The sequence below is a fragment of the Poeciliopsis prolifica genome, unplaced genomic scaffold (genome assembly GCF_027474105.1).
Source record: "Poeciliopsis prolifica strain line A6 unplaced genomic scaffold, Auburn_PproV2 SCAFFOLD023, whole genome shotgun sequence".
NCBI lineage: Eukaryota > Metazoa > Chordata > Actinopteri > Cyprinodontiformes > Poeciliidae > Poeciliopsis > Poeciliopsis prolifica.
In genome coordinates this window covers 4,156,325-4,177,934 of record NW_026562398.1, presented here as the reverse complement: position 1 = coordinate 4,177,934, position 21,610 = coordinate 4,156,325, and the positions used below count along the sequence as shown (strand labels likewise).

Sequence of the window (21,610 nt, the reverse complement as noted above, 5' to 3'; positions counted from 1 at the left end):
TCTCACAGAGGAATATAGAAACCATTCAAGTATTTCAAAAAACAGTCCATGTTTACATTTATGGGAAGAGTGGAATAAGAGGATAAAAAATGATCTTAGGTTCTGGTCTGACTAGGTATTGCTTGCCTAGTCTTTTTCAATTCAGTTTTTAATTTTTCCATGTATTATACAGAAAAATGGCGAAGTGAAACATAACAGATGTATATACAGTTATTCCTTATTTATCATTGAATGCAACAGTTGTCAAGGAGGTGGGAGCTATTCACCTCCTTACTATTAAGGATCTGTATAAAAGGTGCATAGTTAACATTGAAGCACTGAATTTATTTAATTTGATTTGATTTAATGAACATAAGTAGCCCATGTCAGTGAAATGAAAAGGGAAAAAATGGCCCCGAAAAAGAGACACAACCAATGAAAAGTAACAGAATGAAAAGGTGCATGAAATTATGCTAAGATAATATTTTTTTTATAATTCCTACTGATCTAAAACAAGAATGAAGGTTGATCTAAAGCAACATTTTAGTAATTCAAAGAGAATCATGTGTCTGAGAACTGTCTATCTGCCCAGATCTCAAAACATGAGAAATGACCTCATGGTACTCACCCAGCATCAAATCCATCCTGACAGCTGGAACAAAAACAAAAGGGCATAAATACTTTCAAAGTTAACCACAGAGGAGGAAGTGGCGACAGACTCTCATGAGAATGTCAATGTTATGACTATGTTCATGAGATATTTGTGTTAGCAGGCCCCGTTTGGGGAAGAAAAATGAAATCTAAAAGATCAATGGATGTATTTTAAATACTTGTTGTATTGGAAACTATTACTAATTCCTTATTGTGTGCCTTGTTTTTTTCTGTAGGGTCTGTTTGTGACTTTACTGAACAGATGTTTCCTGCTAACTATTTTTTTTAAGTGGCTGCCGAGTTTCAGATATTGTTTTTCTATTTCTTTTCTTTTATGGATTTTGAGGTTTTAAATTGCTGCTCACAAATTACTCCAAAGTTTAAAGGTGTAAATTTGTCTTGTTGGTTTTGTAAGGTGAATCCAACTGAGATGTTTTTTTCATGTGTTTGAAAAAAACAATTTTTCTGTATTTGAAAAAAAAGTTTGTGTTTGTAAAAGAAAGAAAAACAATGCGGTGAAGTCAAATGTATAATTTGAATTCATGAAATTACTTGAGAACTGTTACCTTGCTGTCAATAAAACACAGGGATATGGACACAATCAGACTAACAAACTGAGCATATTTGCTTAAACACATGTATGACAGATAGATTAAAGGACCCATGTACCTTAAACCTATTGTTATTCAGAAACGTGTTTGGGCATACATACTTTGCAAAAATACCAATTAAAACTTTTTCACATTTTGTCATGTTACAATCGCAGACTTCATTGTATTTTATTAAGATTGTATGTGATACACAAGATGAAGTCGAACTTAATGGTGAACAGGAAGAAAAAAATAATAATTGACTTTAAATTGTTTTACTAACAAAAATCTGGAAAAAAAAACAAGTCTTGCATTTGTATATAACTTATCTAAATTGTTTTTAGCAGCTGCGAACATTGTCTCAAAAACAGTCCACAAGTAGGAAAGGACAAAATATTAGGGACACTAGATGCTAAAAAGGAAGAAAAAAACTATTTTTGTTGTGTTGTGCATTGGTCAATGGATTCTTTTTGTATCCAAAGGACAGAGTTCAAACTCCCAGTTATAAATATTAAACGTTAGAAAATTGTTCAATCTGCGTCCTCAAGTGTCAGAGTTTTTAGCATGCCCATTTCTTACTTTTATATTCATGAGGGAAATTTTGCTGAACACTGAAGATGAAACAGAGTTGAGCTCAGTTTTTGTGGAGATATTTGGATTTCTAAAAAAAACCAAAAAACAACAAAAAAAAAAACAGATATACGACAGTTTTACAGCTTCCCTTTTGTAGTCTGACTTCAGAAGTGGTGCTGGATTTATGAAACATTAAAGATAAGACAAGTGAGTTGTAAGTTTGGATACTCACAGTCACTGTTGCTATAGGGTTCGTCTGTCCATCTGTTTGTTCGTCCAGCTTTCCAGTTAAATACTTAAATGGCCACTGGCCAACCGGTCCTGGTATCCCGAGATTAATAGGGGGGAGGCAAAATACACCCTGGACAGTCCATCGCAGTGCAACAAAGAAAAAACATACACACATCTGAGTTCAGTCAATTTTATTTTTATACCACATTTCAGCAACAAGGCAGTTAAAAGTGCTTTACACAATGGAAACATAACGTAGTAATACCACCTCCAAGAGTAACTATCTTTCAATATATCTCAATTAGCACTTTGAAATGCATTGCTGCTGAAATGTGCTATACAAATAAAATTTGATTGATTGATTGAATTATCAATGTCAATCAATGTCATAGTTCTTACTAATTAAAGGGAATTTTATACAAGTGGGCTTTTAGCCTTGATTTTGTTCCAGATTTTTGATGCATAAAACCTACCTAAAGCAATTTGAAAAGGCCAATTGACTTAATATGCAAGCTGTTGAATTGTGGCAGGAAACTGGAACACCTGGAGTAAACTCACACAAGCAATCTCCAGACAGAAAACCCCCAGGCTGGTATATATCACAAGGCCCCTCTTGCTGCAAGGAGACTGTGCAAACAACTTTTCTATAATTCGGCTTCACCTGAACTCTTGGGATAATCAGAGTGTTGCCATTAATGACTTTTTTATGAAATAAAACAACTGTCGTTGAACATTATTGGGTGACACGGTTGAAAAAGAAGGTTGAGAAAATAATCAAATCCAACAAACTAGGCTTTTAAGTAGACATATAAGCTTTTGCCACAGATGGATTTAATCTCTACAAAGCACTTCATGAATTCATTCACATCCCTCTTCAAAAGAAACTATTGATGGATTGTGGAGGTTGAAAACTACACACTCACATTACCCTGCACAATCTTCAAAAGTGTTGAAGATAATCAGGAAAAAGTATTGTTTAGTACTGCGTGATATAACGATTGTTCTAAATGAAATACACTACATTCTTGTTACATGTAATTTTGCAGTGTTACCTTATGTGCATTTTAAGTTGTACACAAAAAAAGGAGCAGATTTTGCCCTTTCTTATCTAAGCTAATAGCAGGTGATGTTTGTGCTTCTGTGGGCTAAAAGTAAATGTATTGAAGAATAATAATAAGCAGTGTATGACGATATCTGTGGTTAGCATCAGAAATACTGGACAACAACAAAACAATTTCAGCTTTAAAACCTCAACACTGAGTTTTTTTTTTAATTATTATTATTTTAGCCAGTTTTTCAGATATTTGAGTCATCAGAGGGGCTTTCTGTGTGTGGTGGTTGATTCAAACTGCTCCACAAACCCACTCACTCTCTTCTGGAGTGAGGCTCAAGCTTCTTATCTGTTTCTCACTCTCCTACTCTGCACAGGTAAATCTCACTCCAAATAAGGAAATCGCCTGCACTCACAGCAAAACACTTCTGTTTGTGATTTGTGGTTTTTGTTGATGTGTAGCTGGATGTTTACTAGTTTGCTGTTTATTTTTCGGGTTTGCAGCTGGAGACTGTAGTATTGGGAAGGAAATAATGAAAAGAAATAATTTATCCCCACACTTCCGCTCAAAAAGTGATTTAACATAAAGTGAGACTCATGTTATGTGGATTTGCTACACAGAGTGAAATATAATTTTGAAAATTTGGTGATTGTGATTTGAGGTTATTATACTTTTTTCTACAATTTGTCTTATTATTGTTGCATTTTATGTTTTGTAAGGATCTCCTTTAAAATGAGATGCTACATCTCAAGGGATTGTCCTTGAAATAAAAAGCAGTTAAAGTAGACACTCAGAAAATAAAAACATTATGTGACTAAATTTTTCTTTTATATTGAATAGTCAACCTACAAATTCACTGGGATGACTGCTGATTGAGTATCAGTGTAGCTGACAGCCATAAACAACCTAGATAAGTAGGCTCAGACAAAAATGTAATTGAAAATGACTTTTCAGTGTGCAAGCATATGAATGGAAAGTTGGGCGAAAGGAAAAAAGTATAGCAGATAAAGGTTTATTTGAAATAAATTAACATTTAAATATACAAATGTCTTGTAATGCATCATAAGATTATACATTTCTAATCAATACATTAGAAGATGCAGTTCCACTAGGAGTTTTCTGCCAGAGTTAATTTTGATGGCATTATAACATATATTTTTGCACAAACAAACTTTTCAATAATAATCACATTTTTAAAATAAATCTGTGCACTTTCTTTCTGTGATGTCATAAAGTGCTAATCTTGCTGGCTGTGGGCATGCAGCCATCGCTATATTTGAACTGTTTGTTTGACAACACAAGGAAGAATTCAAGTTATTTTCATTGAATTCATTTTCCATACGATCAATGTGTTTCAATAGAATAGCAATATGAAAACAGCTGGTTAAAATGAGCAAAAAGATCCAAACATCCTAAGCACCGATGGTTAACTGCAAATGGCGCATAGCCATCTCGGCTTGATTTGAAAGCTCTTCCGATGTTCTCCTAACATAACTCCTTTAAATGTCTTACTGAAAACCTGCAATAACACAGAAGATGAAGAAAGACAAATACAAATAAATAGATACATTCAAATTATTGAATTGCTTTGGTGGCGTTACTGGACAAATTGCTTTTCTGACTTAAAGTTGTTCACACTTTTTTATTTTTTATTTTTATCTTCACTGTTTAAATCACTGATCCCATCCGCACTCCCCTCCTCCCAACACCCTATCCCCCCGGTCTCTCTTCAAGCACCGGTGAAAAGTTGCAGGAGCCGCAACGAGTGTGTCTTTAAGTGCATGCGTGGAGTTCTGCTGCACCGGGTGGCTGATAGGAGGGGTTGGAGTGAGTGACGCTGGCTGCGCCTTGATGCTGAGCGGAGCGCTCACCTGCAGACGAGAAGAGCCGGAGAAAACTCGGGACAGAGCTGCAGCACACACTCACGGAGCGCAGGGGGAAACGCAGCGAACAGTCTGACCAAAGTGGGAGAGGAAATTAAACAATCACCGAAGAAGAACCGCGGAGCGACCCTCTTTTCTTTTCTCTCTCTCCTGTTCCTTGTCCAGGCAGCTTTGACTCGCTTTTACTCGTCACAATGAGGACCGACTTCGCAGTGGTCCTGACAGCAGCTCTTCTTTTTGATACAATTTGGGTGAGATGTCTCTCTTCTTGTTTTCAAAAGCTTTTGATAAATAATATTAAAGTCACCCAGGCAGAGAGAGCCGCTGCGGCGTGCTGCTGCAACACGAGCCGCGCGTGCTCCTTATTTTCCTACAAGTAGGCTAAGCTAATTGGTTCCCTAATGAATTTCCAACATATAACAACAAATAAAAGTGAGACCTAACAAGTCGGTCCCGTTTGTTCTGGCAGGCAGAATTGGAGCCGTTTCAGCGCTGCCGAGCAGCAGTACCCCACACAAGTTAAATTACGCACCATCTATTCACCAGGGTAATGGCTTCTTTACCAAAGTAATTTAGTCATCTTATCCAATTTTGATTTAGCCGTCTTCCATGGCAATGCAATCTCCTGTATAAAGTTAAACTTAGAAGTTTGTTTCTTGGTATTTAATCAATAAAACCCAAATGAAGTCTCTGCCGGTGGGCTTTTTCCCTCACGGCGCTCCAAGTGGCCCCTCTTCCTCTCCCTGCTGCAGTTTCAACACTGTTACTTACTCTCTGGTTTATAGCTCAGTATATTTGAATCTTGCATTGCTATAAATCGAAATTAGAAATTGCAATGCTATAATGCCTTTAATATGCACCTAACGAGCTTTTTGTATTGTTCTGCAAACATGCGCGCCTGTATGTGTGTGTGTGTGTGTGTGTGTGTGTGTGTGTGTGTGTGTGTGTGGACACATTGGCTGCTGGAGTGGGTCAGATCATTAAATTTAACCATCACTAAGCAATAAATCTCTGGTGTAAACTTGTGTGCAGACAGTTTGATTAGTATATAAAGTGCACACACCAACACACGTACACTCATGCAGTGCGCAGCTCCCCATTCAACTAGAATAAGAGGGAGAAAATGATGCTACATTCATGCTGCTTGGTCTGCTGTGCATGAGTCTCACTTAACCCTCAACATCACACCTAACCCAGAGATGCAGCAATTAATGGACCAAGATCAGAACAGATCAATATTTCCCTGATCGACTGTGATCTCCGTTTGGACGGTCAAAGACTGAAACATCAGATTTATTTGATACCTATTGTTAAATGAGTAAAAAATTTTGAACTCGCACTGTTTTCGGTGCATAAATGTAACAACTGATATATATATTTGAGTTAAATAAAAATTTGATGAGTGGTAATAATTTTCTAATTTCTTTCCTGTTGGATTTAAAGCTGCCACCTCTATCAAAGAATCTTCGGTAAATTGCTTTCATCTTTTATGTGCTAAAGCTCTCAGAATAAAAAATCAGAAGTGTTCCGAATCGGAGAATAGACTTTTAAAGAAAAATCAATGTTGGCTGTGCAACCCTAATCTTCCTCTATACAGTCGACAGTTTACTTTAAGGAACAAAGTGAAATAGCACATTATACCACAAGCTACAAACTTTAAGGGACAGATCAATCAGTCGCATGCCTACCCTTCACAGAAGCAAAAAATAACAAAAAACAGTTGCAAAACTTGCTGATTATCTTTCTGCTTGCTGTTTTATTTGTTGCATTCTCCCACGGCACACAGTCTACAGGAGAATGTTTATTGATGTCTTATGCTGTATTTTGTCGTCTTTCCAGAGGAATAATGGGGAGCACGCCTCCCAAGGTCCCTGTCAACCTGGCTTCTCGCAAAGCTTCTACTCCGTCCAGATATCGAGGGATGTACTGCAAGGCCAGGGCATACTTAAAGGTAAGAATCTTAATTGGGCTGTCAGGTGGTTTACATTTTGTCGAGACTATTTACAGTCGAGTAAAAACACCCTATCCTTTAGATAAAACAGCAGGTACCCTGTTTTACTGCTAGTTTGCATTTACAACAGTATTTAAGTAACACCTGTGGTAAAGTTAAGCAAAAACTGTATCATAGCAGAAACATGGACAATTTCCTGAGGCTGAACACAATGTTCATAATCCAGTGTGTTCTGTAGGAGCAGCTGTTTGTTCACTCAAGGTTACCCAGTAACTATTTTCATTTGTTTACTATCAGAATGTGAAAAATACTTAACTGTTTGTTTCTCTCCAAGTGAATTAGTTCAACTTTTTTTCGATGTGTTTCTTTTGTTTTTCTTTTTAGCACTACTCATCTTTTTCCACTTCAATGATTTTTTGTCATCATTCATGTTTCACTTATTGTGACCTTCACACTACATTATCTTACCAAGTTTTATGCGAATTGCTTCAATTACACAACGAGCCGAGCAAGTTTGAGGGCCCGATAGTGCAGGAAATGGAATCGACATCCTGTGTCTAATCTGGCTGTGCTCCTGCCAATGTGAGCTAATTGCAATTCTCTATTGATCCAAATGGTTTTTTTTTTTCTCTCATAGCTCAAGCTGCATTGTTTTGCTGTGGGCAACAATGGCTCTTTTTTGTGTCTTCTTTGTCTCCGGCAGCTGCACGGTTTATATTTCTCATTCTCCTTAGCTGTGAGAGACTTGGCAGAGATTCATCTGTTGAGACTATGTCCTGACTTTGCCCATGCACACACCCACGCCCACAGACAAAGGCACATGCACAAACACACACACGCAGACACGCTGAATATTTTTTCCATAGCCAGGCTGTACAGTCAGTCTCAGTGAATTGCAATATATTTTTGTATTACTTTATTGAATGTGTCCATACACGTGTTTGTTTGTTGTGATATTATAGTTGTGGAGGTATCATCGCTTATTTTAGTGTTTCATTAACTTCAGCTTATTGCATCCTGGCTGGGCGTTGGATTGGATGTGGGATGTTGTCACTTGCAGTGGGCTTGCTCTAAGTGCGGCAGTGATGTCTTCAGCCCAGCAGGGGGTGTCAACACAATCACAAATAGTCAGAGAATGAGCCATCCCTGCTGCACAGGAGTCGTTTATTCCAGCAAGCATTATTTATCTAGTTTGGTCTCCGGGAGATGAAATTGTCACACTATCTGCCTTCACACATAAACTAATCTTTGGTAGGCCTAACATGCTTATTTTCAGGTTCCTGTGTGTAGCTGCACAGAAAGTATAGAGTGCAAGTCACACTAAAGGCAGTTTCAAGTCTAAACCTCTTGTGAATTGTAGAATATTGTTTTACAAAAGTATTTATCTCTCTATATGTTGTAACAGAATGCCAAAAAGAAAGATTATTTGGGGCATTTCAACACAAAGTAACGCTTAAATCTGCAGCTGAAGAAAACAGATAAAAAAATTATGTTTTCCCAAGGTTTTACAGATAAAATAAAAGTGTGGCATGTATTTGTTCTCATCCCTCCAAATCAATAATTTGCAGAACTTTTGGGGAATGTGTCTTCCAGATTTATATAGATACCAACACGTTTGTCCACTCTTTGCAAAAATATCTCAGCTCCAAGTAAATTGAATGGAGAAATTTTGCCACAAATTCCCATTAGAATTTAGGTCTAGCATCTGACACACAGTTGACAGATTCTTCCACATGTACTCTGAATATGGCTTAACTGATTGATGTCATCCCTTCCCCAGCTGTCAGTTTATTGAACTGCCATGTCTTGGTAGATATGCTGCTGGGCCACATTCTCTCCATGTTTGGAGGATGTCTTAAACACAGATCTGTGAGATGTTCAAAGCCTGGAAAATTGTTTTATAACTTAACTCTACTTTAAACTCATTCACAAATTTATCCCTGACCTGAATGCAGTGTTCCTCTGTCTTCATGATGTTTTTTTTGTTTTTGCAAATGTTTGCACTGTTGTTTTGAAAATACTTAAATATTACTGACAATGTCCCGTTACATCACGACTAAAACAGATTTTTTTGTTTAGCATTTTTCATTTGTTTTGTTCTTTCTGCTTGAAAAGTTCCATTCCTCGCAGCCTCACAGCTGCACTGTCATCTTCATTTGTGTCTGAGAGCACAGATGCTGTGGACACGCACCTAAACATTCAGTCTATGAAATAGCCAGACTTTCTTTGTGATTTACAGAGATTAGCCATTTTGATTCATACACGAGAGGGGTGTCACTGTAGTAAAGCAGGAAGTGGCTCTGCAAAGGCTTTAATAATAACATTGTTTAACCCAAAACCGTCAGATGAGGGAAGGACTGATGACACCCCACTGCAAACATAAATATATTCATGTTAGCCATAAGGGGTAGTAATGGAAAGGACAGAACTAGGACCTTGGTCATGATGGGTAGCTTGGCCTGGTCTAGACACGAGGTCAGCAGGAAGGAGGACAGTGTAATGTTTCACTCTGATATGCCTAATTTACCTAAAAACAGAAAAATACCGGCTACCTTCGACAAATACCATAAGTCTACAGAGCCATTGTTGCAAAGTCAAATTTCCATGTACTGTATTTTTTTTCTCTAAAAGAACTGCTTCCCCCTTTCATTGTTGTGTTTTATCTTCTATTTCTATGCTGCTCTACTCTGCTCACTGATCATTCACAAGGTCAACTCCCTAATGAGCAATTTTCAAAAGTTTCTCACAATGCTGTTTTGTATTAATCCTCTTTCAAGTGAACAATAGTGCTAATTTAGACTAGTCTAAAAAAGTTTTTCATGAACTGTCTGGCACCTTTTCAAAAGTGCTCAAAAACTCTTCACTCTTCAATGGAGCCTGTTAAATGGAGCTTGAGTTATCTATTCAAATAGTCTGTGCTGTTTAAATATACAGGTTCAGATCAAGAAACTAGAAAAAATGTCTTTATTTCAGATATTCTACTCAATGGTTAAATATGGAATCATTACAAGTAGGATATTACATTACACAAAGTTTCTTCAAATTGTTCATATTTCCTGTTAAATATAGATTTTTTAAAATAATTGTATAGAGTTTTACTGTGGTTCATCTATAGCCTACACAATCGTAAAACAGACAACTGTATTGAGATGAAATTAAGAGAAAGTTAAGTGGAAGGAAAAACTCTGGTAGAAAGGATTTACAAGCAATGTCAAATAACAGCCTTTAAGAAATTATGAAGCCAAACCTATTCTTGAGTTTGTAGGAGATTTACAATGTTAATGCAGCATGGCTGTAGTCAGTGTTTAAAGAGCCACTGACTCTTCAGACGTGGCTGGACTTCATATCCCTTTTTAGTTTAATTTTTATTTTTTGTACCAAACACAATTCCGGAAACATCTTAGCTTAGGAGAAGAAAGTAACAAGTCTTCTTTTCTGATTGAATACATTTTTATATTTGAATTGGGAATCAAAATTAACTGAAGAAAATGTTTGAAATACAGTATTATACTCTGTATTTAATGAATTATTAATGATCACAAAAATACTGGTTTTATAATACTCTATAGAGTGTTCATAAGAAAACTCAAGTCAGATGAGATTACAAACTGAAATTATTATTTGCATTTTCATAGAGTGAACAATTCATGTTAAAGATAACCTAGAAGACTCCTTCTGCTCTTCATCCTTTAGCACAGCCAGTAGACATCATCTCTAAAATATTTTTTATTAGATTACTTGTAGCCTGCTTTTGCATAAAATTACATTTTGCTTCATTTCAGAATTGTTTTTTGCTATTGTTGCCAAGTACAGATTATTAATCTGCAGTGTTTATAGGGAATTTTAATGTCTTCTTACAGCATTTCATTACTCTTCAAGAGAAATTACTTTTATTTAAAATTACTGGGGAACAACAGAGAAACAGCTAAAAGCAAAGTTGTACATTACACTAAGCAGCTTGGGCAGGTTGTTCACTTCTACGATCAGCTTCAGGGGCTCCTCCTTTCAAAAAACCCTCAATGACACATTTCTTATCTAGCCTTCAGGTAAACAACAAATTCTTCAACTTAGCTTTGTAATAGATTTTAAGCATGAGGAAGCTTTAGTGCAAATCTTTGTCTGTTGGTTGGTCATAATGGTAATGGTCGGGATCTTTCAAACAAGCAACACTTATTCAGTCTTTTTTATCTGTTTTTTTTTTTTTTTAGATCATAGCATTTCTACTTTGATTGTTGCCATTGTGTAAGAATGAACCTTACTTTGAAGTGGAAGTAAACTTTTCCTCCTAACTCAGATTTATGAGCAGCAACAATTGATTGTTTAAATAAACAGCTGATGTCTCCTCCTCTAAGTGTTGTTTTAACGACTCTGAAAACCCCAGCAACCCAAAGTGCCCCAGAGAAGCACATACTTGTTGAAGATCGCCTTCCTGAGAGCTTTTTATTTAGCTGATGCTTAACTTCCCAAATCATGTGTGAGCTGTTGGATGTATTTTGCTTTTAACGCATTACTTCTACATTTGGGCCAGGCTTGAATGCTTTTGCCCGTCTCTGTTTGTATGTTTCTTAGAAACCTGAAGGGATCAGCTGTTGTTTTTGTTCCGTTGTTTATAACTGGAGAATTGAAATGGACAGAGTTTTACAATGATGGTACGAATGTTTGTCACTGCCAACATCAGACATATTTTATCCCTCCAGACCAGATAAAGCTCCTTTAATATAAATAAACACTATATTAAAAGGACCCAAATTCTTCTGTTCAACTGCAGGTTGAACAGAAGAAGTGCACCGGAATACTCCTGAACACCTGCCACACTCAGTTCTATGTATTCAGGTCTAATATCACATTATTGATTGTCTAAACAATTATACACAACTTTTCATGTTAAAAATAATAAAAAAATAATTTTGTTTGTTTGAAGTCTACATCATATGCCACAGTTGTTTCCAAAACACCATACAAACAGAGCTACTTCATGTGTTGTGTGCTTGTATTACTTTGGACAGTGTTGTCAGTGAATGATGCTTGGTGCTCACTGAGTCCACTCTGCTAACCTTGCATTTGTTGTCATTTAAATGTATTCTTTGCCTTTTTGAGTAGGATTGTTATTCTTCATTATGTTGCAACTTTATTGATACCAATGTGTTTGGATATACTTCCTTTTTTATTTTCTAGCATAACCCCCCCAAAAGCATTAGTGTTTTGTACTTTTAAATTTAAGATTCCCAAAATATGGTGCAAGTCACTTTTGTCAAGCATGGCTAATAGGGCTGCACGATATCAGGAACATGTGTGATTTAATAATATTGTTGAAAATTGCCTTGAGAATATTGACTATGATCAATTCCTCTGGCTGCTTTGTTTCCAATTTATATTAAAGGATCCCCCCCACTACCCTCCACAAAATAAAGTTGATGGAGATTGGTTTAGCAAATGACCCAAATGTGGAGTAAAACTTTGGTCAAAACAGAGTATTTTGATAAAATAAGAGGAATTCTAAAAAAAAAAAAAAAACTGCACAATGGAGAAGGTAAAAGAAGAATCCAGGAGGGAACAATGAAAACCAGTGACCTTGTATGCAAAGGCAAGGGTGGAAATGACAAAAAAACTGAATGAACTAATCAGAGGAAATGCAGTACACCTGTGGCCGGAAGAAAGCAGGAAACTGAAGGATGGAGACTAAATAACAGAGGAAACTGAACCACAAATCAAACGCCCGACAATGATCTAAGAAAATAATTCAAATTTTAAAAGAATGAATACAAGAGCTAATTAGAAATAAATTTAACAGAATATGGCAAGAGCTAATGCACATGAAATGAGCCTAAAAAAGAGAATTGAAGTGGAGAATATTCTGAGAAGTTCCATTAAAAAGTAAACCGAAAAATGGGTTAAGATCACAAGTGACTGCTTGTGATCTTAACCCCAATCTGCTTTTCAACTTCAGTTTTCAACTTCAGTTGAAAAGCAGATTGGGGGCATGACACGATACTAAACTTCCACTTTCAAATTGGAAAATAAGTAGGATGTGCTAAATGTTGTGCTATATTATTACTTTTTTTCTTTATTTTTGTGTTTAAAAATACACTTCAATGTAAAAAAAATCCATGGTATGTTACTTGTAAAAATGGTCTCAGTATGATTATGTTTTAAAAAATTGCTGTTTTTGAGTTGTTTTTCACCAGCATAAGAATTTCAAAATCCTTATTTTCTGTAGACATCTAGAAAACCTTGGAAAATTCAACCTTTCCAGTAAAATTTAGGTATTTTTTTCACAATCTAATGGTAATGCTAATAGCCAACTGTTGGCTTTGCATTCTGAACAACCTTTTTCTTCTTCAAACCTAAAAGCAAATATGTTGCAAGTATAAAATTACAGGATCTTTTGCTTTGGGGTTAAGCAGAGAAAGAAAAGTCCCCTTCTTCTGAAAACCAGAGCTGTCACATTTTTCAGTGGTTCAGAGTGGTGATGCTGATAATGTGGGGACTACAGTCTGTCGGAATGGATGACTCATGGGAACCAGAATAAAAGAAGCCATTTCTTTTCACATCCTCCATAGAGATGGGCAATACATCAGTTTTCTCTTTCTCTCCACCCTCAAACTGAATTAGATTGTTTTTGATTTCCTGTTTACCTCTTGCCCCAAATCTCATGACACATAGCCTGCAGTGTTTTCTGGGTCGATACCAGATAGGGGCCCCTAATGGAGATTTGACATTGTTGGAACACAGCCTTCTCTGCCAAGTTCCTGCATCTGCCTAAATAATTTACTTATTTTCACTTTTGTTCTTCTACTTTTGGATTTTTGCATTTAACTTCTTTTGTCATTTTTTAGGAGAAAGAATGTCTACCAGGATTTCAAAAGCAATTTTCTGCAACCCAACACCATTAAAAGTTTCAACTCGGCTATGATGCAAAAAGAACGATGCAAATCTATCTTCAAGCCATCTGTTTGAGCCATTACATGATTTAGGTCTTGTTTTTATAAGAATATGTTGTCTTTGACACAAGAGCAGCCACATCTGCTTTCACTGATTATTAATCAAAGCAATATATCTGGCAGGCTCCCGTTGTATCTTGCATGCCAGAGACAACTCTAGAGACATACTGAGGTGCTGGTTAGTGCTTTTTAGGCCAAAGGCTAATCTTGCCTGAGGGAGCTGTAGCTATAACCTCATGTATTATATGCTGGATATATGCATGCAGGTGACTTTAGGAATTTTTGATGACTTTCTAGCAAGGCCAGTATTGATGATTTAGCTGCATGGTGGAGATTTTCTTTACCTTTTAGGGGCAATTCATAAGTGGTTTATGTGATAAATGAGACAGAGAAGCATGGAGGGACTACTATTGCAACAGTACATTTGATTAATATTGCTAGGATTGGACAGCCACGTCCCTGTGAGCCTTTTCTAACTGAAAACATAATGCACATTGATGTAGTTGTCTAGAAAAACGGATATTGTGTAGACTTTTTTAAAGCCAGTCACTACAAAGTTAAGAATGCAGGACGAAAAAGCAGATGGAAACCATTATTTTCACTAAATTTGAAGATAAATGGCAAATAAAAATGGTGCAGGAGGTAGAAGGAGAGCAAATGAAAAATGTTGGACACTTCCTGCAGATTAAGTTACTCAGCTGCTTGTGTGAACTCTGCATACTTGTCATCTGCTCGGTACATTAAAAGACCCCCTGCCTCAGCGTGATGAGCCTTCTGAGGTTCTATGGGACGAAGGTTATGGCCCTCCTGAAGACATTAAACCCTATTAAATACTTTGTCTGGACTCCAGCTCTTCAATGGACAGATGGTCGGTGTTGGTTTTGACAGCTGTAGGATGACATGGGGGCAATATTAGCACTCTTTCATATGCCCTTTATCTTACAGGCGCAAATACGCATACATTAAACAATAAGAACAAGTTTTCCTCTCTGTTCTTTTGGGAGATTAGTGCTACATAGAAGCTGATGGGATTTTCTTGTATATTGTTTGGTGCATCGATTTTTCGTACTAAGCAACTTCAAAATATGTGCTCTTGTAACTACTCTTCTGCTTGAAAATGTTAGTCATGGATTGTTCCCAAATAAGTCTTTAAAACCACATCACTTTGCTTTAACTTTGCAGTTATGCTATGTACATTAGCTTGATTACTGTCAGAAGATAAAACAGTGATTAGACAAGAAGGAAAGATATACTTTTTTCTCTCATGAGATCTAAAGAAATCAGGAAAGACCTGGTGGAAAACACTAATTGTGTACATTGATGCTAATGCTAATTCTTACATATTGAGGTTGTTGATACTGCCTGTAAAATACTATATCATTGTGCAGTATTTTCCAGTATCTAAGAGGTGTTCTTCCAGTATGGCATTTTTTTAAAACTTCAACCAGGTTTACAATCCCTGTTGAAGAAAAACTTCCCTAAAGCATGTTTCACCGTGAGTGTTCGCAGGAATAGGCAGTATTGTTTTTTTGCACAAAGGATCAGTTTTTACATTGAACTGTTTAGTTTGCAACACCTAGCTGATAATGCTGAGTGCTGTTGAGTGAACGTTGAGAGTCAGAGCAACCAGACACAAGGAGCATGACTGCCACTCTCTGTGCAGCACTGACAGTCGTGTGACTGCTGCCCAGGTGAAGAAACAAGGCTTTGTGCAAGATGAGCTCATTAAATTTGCTAGAATCCATTTGGATAATTGGAAATGAAGAAATCTGTCTTAAGAAATGTAGGGAATGGGTACAATCAACTGTGAAATCTCAACTGTCTGTGGAAAGTGAGTATAGAGTCTGCGCGGCTCACGGAATATACCCAGCCCTAGATTGTACAATATTCAGTGAGATGTTGCAAGAACTGAATTATGTTTTTGAACACCTGTTTGATATTATCCTGTGTCTCAATCACACTGTTTGTTCACAAAGTCCTCTACAAAAATATTTTCTGTTTAAGGAGGAGATGAAAATCACACTTTGAAATAAATCCACACCACATTTTTTTTTTAGATTTTTGAACAATTCTTTACTCACCATATCATTTTATTTATGTTTCATCTTAAAAATGTATATGAGGTTTGTAGTTGCATTGTGCTGGTAACATTAGAAAATACAGAATGATTTTAATTGATATGATGGTATAAAACCATAAATACTGACTCACTGACCATTATTTAAGTAAACCTTAGGTCTGAAAACAAAAACTGATTTAATACCGTTTCTCTGGCACAGTTTTAATTATAGCCTCAGTTACAACTAAAATCAATGTGATTTTGCTATTGCGACTACTTTACTTTCAGTTTTGTTTGTGTGTCGTAGCTAATAAAGACAAATGATGCTGGATTAAGGGACAAAAGTAACAATGTCTTGCAGCTATAGTTTTTATGTGTGCCGTTGTTTCTCTTAATCTTTTTTTTTGCAGAGCAAATTAAATAGATCTGAGCTTACTGTGGATAATTCTCTTCTAAAATACTTTACTCTGTTTTCTTACAGCAAAAGCATAATAAAAAGAGGAGAGAATTTCATTTGCAGCCATTGTCATTAAAAGTGCCTCATAACAGTGGTGTGAAAAATTAATGAAATATGGTTGAGTATCTTCACCTCCAACCCAGCCCTCCATTATCTCTTTGCTCTTTATAGTTTCCAGACTAAAATCAGATCATTATATTTAATTAATGAAACTTCTGTCCATTTCTCATACTTTCCTAATCAACAGTAGAAGTGTGTGATCTGTCTGTGGGCAGGAAAGATTCAGGAGCATTACAGCCTCATATGCTATTCCCTTTGCTTGAAGCTCCCTTGTCTTTGTTAAGGGAGGATGAAAAGAAGGATGGAAGCCCTCAGAAGACATGGCTGTCTGGTAATCACTAATTGTGTCCTGAACTCCTTTGTGAATGTGCGCCCGTTTAGTTCTTAAGTTCACCACACAGTCAAATTATTGTCTCTGTACAAGGAAGCTCAAGAAGGACACAAGAGACTAAGGGAGACAGATAGAGGAGTAGGGGGTTTAAAAAAAAAACGGTGTCACTAATGTTAATTAATGAGAAGACAATGTTGAGTCCCATGGTGTCTCGCCTTGTGCTATTCAATACGTGAAAAGCTAATAAGGGGGAAAATAAAGGTCCTCCAAACAGGGGACCCTTACAAACAGTTGTCAGCAGCAATTAAATATTTAATTAAATGGTGACGTCATACCATGTGTATGATTATTTTAGATCAATTCAGCTTTTAAGTTAGGTCAGTTATGTAGCTCCAACTGACAAATATAATGCCAAGGCACTTTACAAAACAGAAATCTAAGTTGTACACAGAAATATAGAATTATATCAATCTAATCATATAGATAAATTCAAATTCTATTAACTACATTCTAGTAGTTATAATACAGTTCTGTCAAATTTACCTTAAATTTCCACTTGGTAAAAGGTTTTCCATCCAACGAGTTTTAAGGAGAGCAAAAAACGCCAGAGTTTTATGAATTTTAAAAAAGGGAAAAAAAATGAGTGATTTCACATTTTGTCTTTAGCATGGTTAGCTAGTGGTGTTGCCTAATGTTACTAAAATGGAAGACTCCCTCCATAAAGTCAAAACAGTGTTGCGGTTTCACCCTGAATTTCACCCCTTATGTCTTTTTTTTTAAACTCCTTTCTGATACTGAAATTATCTTGGAATCTTCTTTATCTTTTCACACTGAGGGTCTTAGTGTAGAGCGATGGCTCCTTCACATCGAAAGGACCCAATGGAGGTGGTTCAGACATCTGGTTGGATGCCTCTCTGGTTTAGGTGCTCCAGGCACATCCCACTGGGAGGACCCTCAAATCTCACGCCGGAGGGATGATGTTTCGCGACTAACCTGGGAAGACTTGGGGTTTTCTCTTTGATTCTTTTTGTTTGACAAGGTGATAACAATGGGATAATAGTTTGAGGCTTATACTGAAGTAATATAATTTCTTGGTTTATTACTGAATATATCAGGGTACTCGAGCAGTAGAATTATGAAATGGTAATCATTATTGCAACACAAAACTGTAAAGAACTACTTCACATTGTTTAAGTGAATAAATCATAACATCATTATTGCAATACTTGGCAGTGCCACCGCAAAAACACATTTTCTGATACCGTGCAATCCTACAGGGATCTATAAGCTAAAATTCATGCTACGAAATTAAAATGGAAAAAATTCAAGTCTGTATCATCCATTCATTTTCTTCCGCTTTATACTGGGTCGGGTCACGGTGGTAGCAGCTTCAGAAGGGATGCCCAGACTTCCCTCTCTCCAGCTACTTCTTCCAGCTCCTCCAGGGGGAATCCCAAGGCGTTCCCAGGCCAACCAATGTTATTTAGTAAAATAAAGTAATACTTGTGCACAGAAACCTGCTACACATATAAAAAAAAATCTCAGGGAAGCAATTCATCACTTTCTCATGGAGACTAGAAAAATAGACTTCTCAACTGGATGTCTGGTGTGCTGCAATTAGTTCTTTATGTTTTAATTTCAGTATTTCTTTTAATTGTGAAACCATTCACAACACCAAAACTGATTTTTCCAGTTTGTCCAACCTAATACTGGGCCTTTGTGAAGAAACACCCGGCGGGAGACTTTAGAGAAATCAGAAGTGTACCAGTGAGTCCATTGCTGAACACTGTGGAGACTCAAAACAATATTCCTTCAGTGCTTGTAGAGCTCCTTTATTAATTTGGGCTGGAGCACTTGAGACCTCTGTTGCCAGAAGGAGAGGGACGTTAGTTTGTGAAACAAAAGACAATAGAAAAGGAAGCAGCTGTGCCAGTTTTCGCATAATGGATAAATTTTTTTCTGCAAATAAGTGGAGTTTTTTTTTTTCAAAGTCTGTTGGCTGGCCAGATTGGTCTTTTATGATTTCACAGAGACTGAAAGACCAAAGCATTAACTCAGTGTTAGGAATATTTCTAGATTTTGTTTATTTACAACAGAGGGTAGGTTCATAGAGGCTTATTGCAGGTAGCAATTAAAGCAGAAGCCAGGTGGGTACCTTGTGAGTTCACACAATGAGTCTTGATCATTTTGAGTGAAGCTTGCAAGCAGGTTGGCACAGAGTTCTTATAAACAGTCCAACCTTTTTTTTGGAGGAGCACGCTTCCATCAGATTTGCAAGCAGCTGGGTAACACAAAAGATCGACAGTTGTGAAGAAAAAAAAAGTGGAACAAATGGAGGCTGGAAGCAAGATAAAATGACAAAGACGATCTGATCGTATCACTTAATGTGGTTGAATGAACTGAAACTGAAGAAGGAAAAGTGGTGTTCAAATATAACAGGTGGTTCAAGTCCATAGATCCCAAACTGCTGCACTGGCAGTAAACCCTTCAAAAACAAAACTCTCTCTAAATAACTGCTGAAAAGAACAAAACGAGAAAAAAAGGTAATGAGTGAAAACATAAGAAAACAAAAAAAATATTAACCCACAAGGAAGATGGGAATACTGGATTTCATGGTGCTTGAAGGAACACTTTTGTTTTGTGTGCCTCAAATTCAAATAAGAACAAGTGCTTTGGCTCTCAGGCTCTGACAACATACCTTGAGATATTTTTAAACAGATTTTTTTCCTCTGTTGGTGAAAATGGATCGTAATCAGTACCTCTAATACACCCTGATGATACCAAGCATAGCACTTAAGGTTTGACTTTTGTATGGTGAACTAGCTTCGCTACTTGTGGTAGAGGCAGCAGCAATGTTTTTTTTTCATTTAAAACCCATTGGACAAATCGTACTTAAGTTTACTGCAATAGAATACATCACTTAACTTTACCCAAGGAGAATTTGTTCTGTTAAGATTTCTTAGACAACCCATGAGTTTAATGATTTAGAATAGGAGATGGACAACAACCTTTTTCTGTGCAAGGTTCTAAATTGGTCCCACTGAAAATTGCTGGATATGATTTGATAAAGATAACTATATTAAATACCAAAATATTTGCTCTAGAATAAATGACTTCATTCACAAAGTAACATGGCCCTTTAGGAAAAACGTACTGCTACTAAACCAAAAGACCATATTAATGGTATAGAAATAATAAGTTGTTTTAAGGCTGGTTCTTGGTCTTCATAAATAGTTTGGTTTTATAAAATCAAATACAATGGTGCATGTTAAATGTGATTTTGTGAGTTATCATTGAATTAAAACACCACTGGAGTAGTACAGTGGTGACCGCTACATTTCTTTGTGTTCCCTGTTTATTTGGATTTCCTCAGCCTCAGTAATGTGAGGCTGAGGAAATCAACAATGGACCTTGAGCTTGCCTTTCTAAATCCTGGAATTATATAAATTTATTTCAACATGAAGGCCAAATGACCACTTTCCGAAAAACAGCGGAAGATGAAGTGAAGGTATGTGTTTTTGTTCTACAAAACTATTACTTGAAAATATTCAGCCATAGTTTTATTTGGTCATGCAGCATGTCTCTGTTTTTATGGCTTACAAAGTCCTGTGATACGTTTTGTAAAAACATCATGAATTGCAAGCTTGCCGTCTGAACCCTAGGGAGGGGCCCCAACAGTACTATGAAAAGCACACTGGCCAGATCTTCTTTCTTCTCTTTCTCCTTATCTGACTATTGTCTTTTTCAGGAGATGAGAGGACGAGGCAAAGAGTGAGGCTAATAAAAGGGTCCGTTTTCCTCCTCGGGGCCTGCTAGAATGTAGAAAAGCAGATAAGTTGCCTGGCTCGGAGAATGATCAGAACAAAGTGAATCCTGTGGCCACAGAGGGAACAAGCTCTTGCAAGGGAGTGTGAGTGGGGGTGGGGAGTGAGAGATGGGAAGGAGGAGAAATGTTAGGAGTGCAAGCGCTAGAAGACCAGGCGAGCTTGAGAGAAGAAAATATTTGCTCACTAGAAAAGGATGAGGGGCTACTTTCTTGACTTAAAGCTTGGATGTAAATTGAAAGACTTTTTTTAAAACCTTTGTTGTGAAGTATTGGTGGCCTTTTGTGATCATGGGCATCTTGGAAGCTTCTGCACAGTGGAGATAATGAGCTCTTTGTTGCCCTCCTATCAACTGGGCTTTAGAAATTTTTTGTCACAGACGCACAGTTTTTAAATATGCTTTTACTGAGTCAAACATGGACATACATTGGAATTTGCCCCTCGACGGAGGAGGCAAGCCTTTGGTCTGGTGCTGCTGATTATCCCTAACAGTCAAATAAAAGGATTACAAAGCAGTGTTGTAATCCAGCTGTCAGTGTCACAACTCATCAGGAAATGCAAAGTACAAAACTAGCAAGGGTACAGCGTGAAAAAAGGACTATGGAGGTGTAGAAAAGAGTGAAGAGATTGGTGGAGTTGGAAGAGAGGGTAAAAAGCTCAGTAAGGGAGGAATTACAGGGATATAAGAGAGTGGGAGGAAGAGGAAACCAAAGAAATGTATTGTGGGTGGTGGTGCTGGTGGTAGTAGGGGGGTGTCTAAGTAACAGCTTCACCATTCTGCTCAGGGGGCTCTGCGGAGAGTTTTTATTAAGCTTTCATCTGCCTTTCCTCTAGTTCTCAGCTTTTCCGCCCCAACAGCACAAACATAAGCAGATGCAAGCAGCACTATAGCCATGCCAGTCACGTCTCAAATCCACAGTTCTGCTTGTATTTCCCAGATTAATTAAGAACAGTGATTTGTTAATTTAATTGTAGGTGTTGGGTTGTTTTTTTCCTCTCCACCCCCCTTCTGTTGCTTTCTTTTGCTG

At 37.0% G+C, this 21,610-nt stretch overlaps 1 protein-coding gene across 2 annotated transcripts in view; it reads left to right on the top strand.

The window, feature by feature from the left end:
* The first annotated feature begins 4,913 nt into the window (after positions 1 to 4,913).
* Positions 4,914 to 21,610, top strand: part of LOC129370201 (cadherin-4-like) — a 252,522-nt gene continuing 235,825 nt past the window's right edge. For both annotated transcript variants that reach the window (XM_055045967.1, XM_055045966.1), the window contains exons 1-2: positions 4,914 to 5,210; positions 6,799 to 6,910. In XM_055045967.1, the coding sequence (XP_054901942.1) occupies positions 5,154 to 5,210; positions 6,799 to 6,910 (169 nt within the window). In that variant the 5' untranslated portion in view covers positions 4,914 to 5,153. The remainder of the gene's footprint in view (positions 5,211 to 6,798; positions 6,911 to 21,610) is intronic.